At 34.2% G+C, this 9440-nt stretch overlaps 3 protein-coding genes across 3 annotated transcripts; 2 read left to right on the top strand and 1 right to left on the bottom strand.

Annotated features, from left to right (window-relative positions):
- Positions 1-745: 745 nt before the first annotated feature.
- On the top strand, positions 746-4941 carry LOC107940789 (polyadenylate-binding protein 2). The gene is made up of 9 exons (XM_041094958.1): positions 746-1295; positions 2049-2167; positions 2415-3071; positions 3173-3250; positions 3331-3420; positions 3643-3774; positions 4005-4151; positions 4247-4390; positions 4486-4941. Exons 1-9 carry the CDS (start codon positions 1046-1048, stop codon positions 4729-4731), a joined length of 1863 nt encoding a protein of 620 aa, XP_040950892.1. The 5' UTR covers positions 746-1045; the 3' UTR covers positions 4732-4941.
- A 449-nt stretch (positions 4942-5390) lies between these two features.
- Positions 5391-6011, bottom strand: LOC121218716 (protein ENHANCED PSEUDOMONAS SUSCEPTIBILITY 1-like). The gene is made up of 2 exons (XM_041096404.1): positions 5925-6011; positions 5391-5810 (listed from the first exon to the last, which is right to left on the bottom strand). Exons 1-2 carry the CDS (start codon positions 6009-6011, stop codon positions 5391-5393), a joined length of 507 nt encoding a protein of 168 aa, XP_040952338.1.
- Positions 6012-6888: 877 nt separating this feature from the next.
- LOC107940782 (protein ENHANCED PSEUDOMONAS SUSCEPTIBILITY 1) lies at positions 6889-8689 on the top strand. Its single transcript, XM_016874234.2, has one exon. The coding sequence runs from the start codon at positions 7059-7061 to the stop codon at positions 8424-8426; it is 1368 nt and encodes a 455-aa protein (XP_016729723.1). The 5' UTR covers positions 6889-7058; the 3' UTR covers positions 8427-8689.
- The last annotated feature ends 751 nt before the right edge of the window (positions 8690-9440 follow it).

Here is a 9440-nt window from a genome sequence, read left to right as displayed (position 1 = left end):
AAATTTGGTTATCACAACTCTCTTTATTGGGCTTTGATTAGCATTCACCTTTTATTTTAAAAATTTTTAAAAATTTAATTATAAATTTAATCACTCTAATTTATTAAAATTAAAATTAAAATTTTTAAAAAATAAAAAAATAATCCAATTGAGTAACATAATTAGCGTGACTTAAACTCAGATCACACCTGAATCGGTGAATACTCTGACCATCATATCAACACGGGTTCTAATATTTTTTTTTTGGTTTTCATAAAAAGTTAATTTCATAAACTTTGTAAATAGAGAAATAAAATCTGTAATTAATTTGTTTCCATAAATAAAGACAAAACCTACCATTTTAAGTAGAAAACAAGATCTAATACAGATATATAAGACAACAATAAAGGGACAAAAAAGGTTAAAAATTGTGGAGAGCAATTATGTAAAAAAGAATTTTCATTTTAAATTTAATATTTCTATTTTTATTTTTTAATAATTTAATTATTTTATTTTTAGATTTAAAAATTAAATTTAATAAAAAAAAATTAACTATGATAACCATTACACTTAAAATTTTAAATTTGAAAATTTAAAAAATTAAATAAAAAATAACACAAAGATCTGACGGCAACCTGATTTTGACCACGATCATCGTACGGCTACAATTTAATTTCCATCAAAAGATCTGACGGCGGAGATCAACCTTCCTAAACGAAATAGGGTTTCTTCGAAACTATTCTACCTATAAATACCACACAGTTACTCCATCGCCGGTGCGGTGCAGTTTATGCCCTCCTAATTTTTAATTCAAAAAAAAAATCAAAAACTTTATTTTTCCTCCGCCGTCGTCGCCGCCGCCGTTTTATCTACTTCCGGTTTCCGACGATTCTATCCCAATTTACCCTTCCCTCTCCTCTTTTATCCCCAAATAGTGAAATTAGTCTCCATTTTTTTAAATAGTTCTTTTGTTTTTGTTTCTCTGTTGGTTTTTGATTGAACATCAAAGAGGAGAAGGGAACAAAAAAGAAAAAAAAGTAGAAAGGATCCATTGGAGTTGCTGTCAATGGCGCAGATTGAGGTTCAGCGTCAACCGGCGATTTCCGTACCAAACGCCGTCGCTCCGCAAACCGGAGGGGTGCAGTTCATACCGACGTCACTATATGTTGGGGATCTTGATGTTACCGTTACGGATGAGCAACTGTTTCAATTGTTTGGACAAGTTGCTCGGGTTGCTTCCGTAAGGATTTGCCGCGACTTGGCTACGGGCCGTTCACTCGGATACGGTTACGTCAACTATAGCAATCCTCGTGATGGTTAGTCTTTTACTTGGCTGTAAAAATTGATCTTTATTAATGAACAGTTTAAAAGGCTGTTCTAAATTTTGGCTGAATTCTTTTGGAATTTGAGTATAGATTAATTGTTGGGAAATTTTATGAATATACGTTTGGTTGGATGCTACAATGTAGTAAGAAAGTGTGCATATTGATGAATTTACTTTTATTCAATGTTCAGAACAGAATTTACTTTTAACTGGAAATCCATCCTAGCTAATTACATTACAAAAATAATTTAATTGCAAATTTTGGGCGTTATAGTATCCATGTGATTTGCAAATTCCCATTGATAGTAAATTGGTAATGTTTTTAGAAAGTGCAAGTGTAGTCAAGTAGTATTGACCTTTTTTGGGGATAAGTATTATGTATCATTCATCCAAAAATGAGGATTACTTGCTACTCAAGCAATTTTCTGTATAGAAGTAATATACATCGAAGAAAGATATACATGTGCTATACCAGTGCTATACGAGTCCTCAATTTAATTTACATAGTCCGTAGATAAAAGAATTTAAGTTTTGACAGTTTTGCTAATATAGCTTTGCATTATCATCCAAAGAATTGTTTGAGCTTCTGTGATATAATAATTATAAAGAAAATAAATGATCTCTTCACTATTTGTTCCTTTGATGCTCATATTTTAGATAATCATAACTTGGGAGCATCAGTTCTCTCTTTTGATTTGTTTTGAGTTAATCAGTGTTGCCTTTTTTTTGTTATTTATTTGTGCAGCGGCTAGGGCTTTGGATCTACTTAATTTCACTCCACTGAATAATAAGCCTATTCGTATCATGTATTCTCAAAGGGACCCTAGTCTTCGTAAGAGTGGTACTGCAAACATATTTATCAAGGTATTTAATGTCTCTTTACCCTTAACCATTTGTTTGTTTTTCCCTCCATTCTTCCATTTTGATGCCTGTTTCGCTCTTAAGAAATTCTCTTCCATTTGGTTGGATGTTGTTTGGTTGAAATATATTTGTAACTGATCCTTCGATGGAACGAAGGCATTCACTTGCATGCATAATTGCTCCATTTGTAAGTTATATGATTGGCTATTTGTGCATGCCTACACCTTTAACTGTTATTTTTTGACTGCAGAATCTGGACAAGTCTATTGACCACAAAGCATTACATGATACGTTTTCTGCATTTGGAAATATTCTGTCTTGCAAGATATCTACAGATGGTTTTGGCCAGTCTAAAGGCTATGGTTTTGTGCAATTTGACAGTGAAGAATCTGCTCAAAATGCAATTGATAAATTGAATGGCATGTTGATTAATGACAAGCAGGTCTATGTTGGACATTTCCTTCGTAAGCAGGAAAGAGAGACCACATCGAGTAAGACCAAATTCAATAATGTTTATGTGAAAAATCTTTCCGAGTCTACAACAGATGAAGACTTGAAAACAATTTTTGGTGAGTATGGTGAAATTACTAGTGCTGTAGTTATGAGGGATGCAGATGGCAAGTCGAAGTGTTTTGGATTTGTCAACTTTGAAATTGCTGATGATGCTGCTAAAGCTGTTGAAGCTCTTAATGGAAAGAAATTTGAAGAGAAAGAGTGGTATGTTGGAAAAGCCCAGAAAAAGTCAGAAAGAGAGCATGAGCTAAAATCTCGTTTTGAGCAAACTGTGAAGGAAGCTGCTGATAAACTTAAGGGTATGAATTTATATGTTAAAAACTTGGATGATAGTATTGATGATGAAAAGCTGAAGGAACTGTTTTCGGTGTATGGCAAAATTATTTCGTGCAAGGTTGGTCAAATACTTCTAGATTGTTTGATTGTTGATGCCAACTTTGTAAACTTATTTCTACTGGTATTTATTTTATGCCCCTTTCTCTCAAAATTTTATAGGTCATGCGTGACCCTAGTGGAGTTAGTAAGGGCTCTGGGTTTGTTGCATTTTCTACACCTGAAGAAGCATCACGAGCTGTAAGCTTGATTTTTTTTTTTTTTGGGCTTTCATTTTAGTATGAGATTATAATCTAATAAATGTTGCTATCCACCTACAGCTTGCTGAGATGAATCATAAATTGGTTGTTAGCAAACCACTTTATGTTGCACTTGCTCAAAAGCAAGAAGAGAGAAGAGCAAGTCTACAGGTAATGCGACAAGGAGAATTTCTAGGACCATTTGCACTTCCTTTTGGTGTTTATCTTCAGTCTTGTTTATGATATTATGACGGGACATTTTATTTGTTATTTCTATATTTCTTTTCAAGTTCATATTCTCAATGACTGAGATGTAAGTTTTTCTGACAGTTCAATGAATCAATATACATTTCTTGTTAGTACTCTCTTATGTGTTTATTTCATTTCATTCAGGCTCAGTTTTCACAAATGAGACCTCTTGCTATCCCCTCGGTTGCTCCTCGTATGCCCATGTACCCTTCTGGTGCACCAGGTCTTGGCCAACAATTTTTATATGGGCAAGCACCTCCAGCTATCATTCCTCAAGTATATTTTTACTCCTTGTCCAACCTCATAACTTTACATGCTTGTTCTTTTGGATGTTTGGATTATATGTTTTTTTTTTTATTTTAGAAGAATCCTTGCTACTGTCATGAATAGTTGTGATGTGTTAGTACCATTCTGTGACTGTATTTGGTTTCATTGGCAACACTTTTTGGCATCACCTTGAGGATATTTGAATTTGAAAATGCTTGTTTGCTTGTTATCTATTCTAGGCTGGTTTTGGTTATCAGCAGCAACTGGTTCCTGGAGTGAGGCCTGGTGGCCCTCCTGTACCAAATTTCTTTGTTCCCATGGTACAGCAGGGCCAGCGCCCAGGGGGACGACGCGGAGCAGGTCCATTTCAACAGGCTCAACAACCTGTAAGTTGTTTTTATATGTATACTAACCTCCATTTCATGCTTATGCTTATGCTTTGGCAGAAGTCTTTTGTTCTAATTCACCAAACTTGTTCCAGATGATGCCTAGGGGACGTGCCAATCGATACCCACCTGGTTGTAATGTGCCGGGTCCATTGCAAGATGCTGGCACTGGACAGCCTATGCCTCTTCAACCTTTGGCTACTGCTCTTGCAAATTCAACCCCTGAGCAACAAAGGACGGTGAGTCTTTTTTTTCCAATTTCCATGACTATATATTTTGTTCAATTTAATTACCTTCAAGACCTTTATATTGTCAATTTGTGACTGGTGATCAGATGCTTGGTGAAAGCCTATACCCCCTTGTGGAACATCTCGAGTGTGATGCAGCTGCCAAGGTTACCGGCATGCTTCTAGAGATGGACCAAACTGAAGTTCTGCATCTCATTGAGTCACCCGAAGCTTTGAAAGCTAAAGTAGCAGAGGCCTTAGAGGTGTTGAAGAGTGTTGCTGCAAAGCCACAGGTCAACAATCCTGCAGACCAATTGGCTTCACTATCTTTGAATGATAACCATGTCTCTTGAGTGACTGGAATTTTGGTATTGTAGGGTTGAGTTTGGAACATTTATTTATGCTTTTGTTTTTTTTTGGTGGTTGCAAGGATTCTAATACTTTGCTAGCATTGTGTTTTTTCGGTTTGGCTTCATAGGCTTTTTCTATTTACTGGATTGTTATTTATGATTGTTATTTATTACAATAAATTTTGTTTAATGTCATTGGAACTTTATTTTTAACATCATTTGGATCTCATTACTTACATATCATGCTTTCGAAGATTTTGGACAGTTCCATAACAAATTAAAATGTTGTATTAGTCCCTGTACTTCAATACGGTTCTTTACTTTAAGGTTTTGCTCCGGAAAGAAAATTAGTAGAATGGAAAACATGGGACTCTGCTTGGTAGGAAAGATTGAAAAATGAAAAAAGGAATTCAAAATTTGTTTTTCATCTAAGGAAATAAAATAAAATTTTTTAAAAATACATAAATTTGAATTAATATATACCTTTCTGATTCATTTTTATGAAAAATCAATCTTTTATTTTTTTTTCTCTTACTTTCCCTTCCAACAAAGTACATTTAAATTTAATTTATTTCTCTTTTTTACTCCCATTCCTCCACTTTCTTTTTCGACTCACAAATGGTAGTGATGACTTCGAACTGTCAATGCTTTCCCTACCAAATTCATTTCCATATGTATTGAAACTTGTGAGCCTGTATCACTACAGTTTGTGGGTCAAAAAGCTGAGAAATCTGGTGAATAAAAGGTGAATGAAGCCAATCATTGACGAAGCCACGAAGTGATTTGTCTGTATGGTTAGACACGGCTTGGTTCAATTTCCAAGCTGCCCAACCCAGACCATGTTCAAGCAGTTCACTGGCTGTGGTCACTGCTGTCAGCTTGAGTTGAGTTCCCAAAGCAATATGGGGGCAATGGTGACTCCAGTCTCGAGACAAAATTGCAGTTAAAAACTGGAAGGAGGAAATTTTAGTGGTGCTAGATTTTGTGTTAGCTGTTTCTTTGAGCTTTGCAATGGACTCTGCCGAGAAGTGGAATATTTTCTCTAAAACATGGGGTGCTTCAACTCGGGTTACGAACTCATCCTGGTAAGTGAAAGGAAGGGTAAGCAATGGGCCATTGTCACCCTATGGAAACCATCTCTCCAACACTGGGCATTGAAAATAAAAAGTTGGTAATTTTCTTTGTTCCCATGGTACAGCAGGGCCAGCTCCTAGGGGGACGACGCGGAGCAGGTCCATTTCAACAGGCTCAGCAACCGGTAAGTTGTATACACTCCATTTCATATATTATATAATTTATTTCATATGAATAATAAAATATATTATATTCTTTTCAAAAAATATTATACTATAATGTAAATATTAAAAAATATATTAAGTTGCATATTTTTAGATTTAATAAAAAAATTATATATTAGTAATAAAATATATATTTATTAAAAATTAAATTTTCTCAAAATGAAAGATATATGCAGGCTTAAACAAACTTAAATTAGTCATTTACAGATGATTTTCAACGTTTGTTTAACTAAATGATTTTCATAGATAAATTCTCAATCAAACATTATATTAAATTAGACCCTAAGTCGTCCAACATTGCGTAGGTAGCTTTCCCAACTCTAACAACCATCACTACTTGGATGGCTACCTACTTTTTAAGGCGACAATCCTTTCTTCAATTCATTTAAATTGTTTTTATTCATGTGATTGGTGAAAGGATTTTTTTTAAAACTTTAACCATTAGTATATTTAAGGGATATAATTAATATTGTTTGAATTAGGTTAGAGTGATCACATAGATTAATTGAATTGGAAATCGATGAGTGTTTCAGTCCGAACAAGGGTAATGAACTGAGTTTTGAATAGACTATTCAGAACAATTAATGAATCGAAATCGTAACTAATTGAACCGGTTAAAACATCAAATTGTTAAGTATATTTAACTTAAACCTCTAAAATAAATGCAGACAGAAGATCAAGAAATTTTCAAATTTTTTTAATTTTAACTGATTAAATTTACGATTAAATCAATCAAGTCGATCAAAATTGAGAATTAATGATTTAATTAATTCAATTACAAATCCAATTATTAAAACATCGATATGATTAAATTAATTATATTATCAATACTAAAATATTTAACTTGGTTCCCAGCAATTCAATAACCACATAAAGCCAAGCTGCGAATCAAAAGTAGACCAAGCAAAATAATTTTCTCTCTTCGTTTTTAGCAACCATCAATATATAAACACATCATTACTTCAATATTCAACTACCCTGCTAATCCAACCTAAATATACTTTACCCTCTTCCTCTTTAGCAACAAAAAGAATGGATCCATCATCAGTTCGAATCATCTCAGAATGTTATGTTACACCACAACATGCTTCTGATCGATCAAAACAGCCTTACTATTTGACAACATGGGATATTGTTATGCTGTCGGTGCAATACATCCAAAAGGGTCTTCTCTATGCCAAACCAGAGGGTAACTGTGAAGAAAACTTGATCAGCAATGTCTTGGATCGGCTCAAGCAATCCCTTTCCATAGCCCTAGTTCATTTCTATCCCTTAGCAGGTCGGCTCGCAACGAAAATAGAAGAAAACCCGAAGTCTCATTTCGTCTTTGTGGATTGCAATAACAGCCCAGGAGCCAAATTTGTACATGCAGCTGTTGATTTATCCGTGTCCGACATTGTTTCCCCTACTTATGTTCCGTTGGTTGTTCAATCGTTTTTCGACCATGACCGAGCAATCAACTATGATGGTCACACCAGGCCTTTGTTATCGATTCAAGTCACCGAGCTGGTAGATGGGGTGTTCATAGGTTGTTCCATGAACCATGCTATTGGCGATGGAACCAGTTTCTGGCATTTCTTCAACACATTGTCTGAAATATTTCAAGCACAAGGAGATACTAATTTGAAAATCTCACGTCCTCCAGTGTTAGAGAAATGGTTTCCAGAGGGTCATGGTCCATTACTTAACCTTCCTTTCACTAACCAAGATGAGTTAATTTCCAGATTTGAAGCACCCGAGCTTTTAGAGAGAATATTCCATTTCTCAGCAAAATCCATTGCAAAGCTCAAAGAAAGGGCTAACACAGAATCCAACACCACCAAAATCTCCTCCTTTCAATCTTTATCTGCATTTGTATGGCGGTCAATAACAAAGGCACGTCGTTTCCCAAACGAAACAGTCACTGGTTGTAGGTTAGCTATAAACAATAGGTCAAGGCTAGAACCAGCTTTATCCCCAGATTATTTTGGTAACTCAATTCAAACTGTTAGAGCAGTGACCACAGCTGGTGAACTACTTAACCATGGTCTCGGTTGGGCTGCTTGGAAACTACACCAAGCTGTGGTTAACCATACAGATAAACAAGTGCGTGGTTTCGTCAATGGTTGGCTTGATTCACCTTTCATTTACCAGATTGCTCAGCTTTTTGACCCACAAAGTGTGATGATGGGAAGCTCACCAAGGTTCAACAAGTACGGAAATGAGTTCGGGTTAGGGAAAGCATTGACGCTTCGAAGTGGATATGCTCATAAGTTTGATGGGAAAGTTTCGGCGTATCCAGGACATGAAGGTGGAGGAAGTATTGACTTGGAAATTTGCCTTCCACCATCTTCAATGAAAGCTCTTGAATTAGATGAAGAGTTCATGAGTGTTGTTTCTTGTGGTGGAATTGGTATCTGATAATAAAATTGATTTGTGGGAATAGAAGTCATCAAATTGAATTTTCCTTGATTAGGTGCTTTGGTTTGAAAGAGGCTTGCTTTGTTCAAACGTTTACTATTCCACTATATTAATCAATAAATGTTTCATCCCACCAAACACCTCAATCCTTATGTTGACATACAAGAGCCCATGGTTGAAGTGGAAAACGATTTAAAGTTGGGTAAACTACATAGTTAGTGACTCAACTTTTATAAATTTTTCTTTTGGGCACCGAAAATAAAAAGTTAGCAATTTAGGCACCGACGTTACATATTTTTATAATTTTAGTCATTAGCCGTTAATTTTCCAATAGATTCACTCATTTTAGTCATAAAATTTTAATAAATTTTCATTTTGATCACTAATTTTATCTTTTTTAATTTTCTTTTTTTTAGAATTAATTTTAGAAACTTTTGGGGTTTTATAGGGAAAACTCAAATTTATATTTGGAAAAACCATGTTATCTTTTTAATTTCCTTTATTATTTTTTCTTTTTTAGAATTAATATTAGTTGTTTTAGTAAAAAGAAAACTAATCTAGGGTTTCACAAGAATTAACTAGGTTTTTTTACAAGGAAAAAAACCTTGATTTTTGCATGGAATTGGATACAAGTGAAAGACGTGGTTTCATCTCAATAATTAAATAGCTCAATTCCCTATAAAAGAAATTGAGTGATTAAAATGATTTTTTACTAAAATTGAGGGACTAAAATAAGTATATATAATAACAAATTAGTGATAAGTGACTAAAATGATAAAAGTATTTAACAATAATGATTAAAATAATAAAAATATGTAGCCGCAGTTTCTATTGGTTAATTAAAAGGTGAAAATTTGGTTTAGAATTTAGATGAGAGGCAAGTGATCTCATCCTTGAGAACACCAATTTTTAACTTTGAAATCGCATATTTTTTATTTTATTTTATCAGTAAGGATTGGTCTCAACTCTCAAATCTATAAATGATTCATCGATAAATAAAATATACTTTTACAT

The sequence above is a fragment of the Gossypium hirsutum genome, chromosome D06 (genome assembly GCF_007990345.1).
Source record: "Gossypium hirsutum isolate 1008001.06 chromosome D06, Gossypium_hirsutum_v2.1, whole genome shotgun sequence".
Classification (NCBI taxonomy): Eukaryota; Viridiplantae; Streptophyta; class Magnoliopsida; order Malvales; family Malvaceae; genus Gossypium; species Gossypium hirsutum.
Note: the sequence above shows the minus strand (reverse complement) of the source record. Positions and strands in the feature narration are given on the sequence as shown.

Coding starts and splice junctions, on each gene's coding strand:
- LOC107940782 (XM_016874234.2), top strand. CDS start 7,059: ATGGATCCATCATCAGTTCGAATCATCTCAGAATGTTATGTTACACCA.
- LOC107940789 (XM_041094958.1), top strand. CDS start 1,046: ATGGCGCAGATTGAGGTTCAGCGTCAACCGGCGATTTCCGTACCAAAC. Junction 3,421..3,642: donor AGAGAAGAGCAAGTCTACAG/GTAATGCGACAA, acceptor CATTTCATTCAG/GCTCAGTTTTCACAAATGAG. Junction 3,775..4,004: donor CTCCAGCTATCATTCCTCAA/GTATATTTTTAC, acceptor TATCTATTCTAG/GCTGGTTTTGGTTATCAGCA.
- LOC121218716 (XM_041096404.1), bottom strand. CDS start 6,011: ATGAAATGGAGTGTATACAACTTACCGGTTGCTGAGCCTGTTGAAATG. Junction 5,811..5,924: donor CCCTAGGAGCTGGCCCTGCT/GTACCATGGGAA, acceptor TTCACTTACCAG/GATGAGTTCGTAACCCGAGT.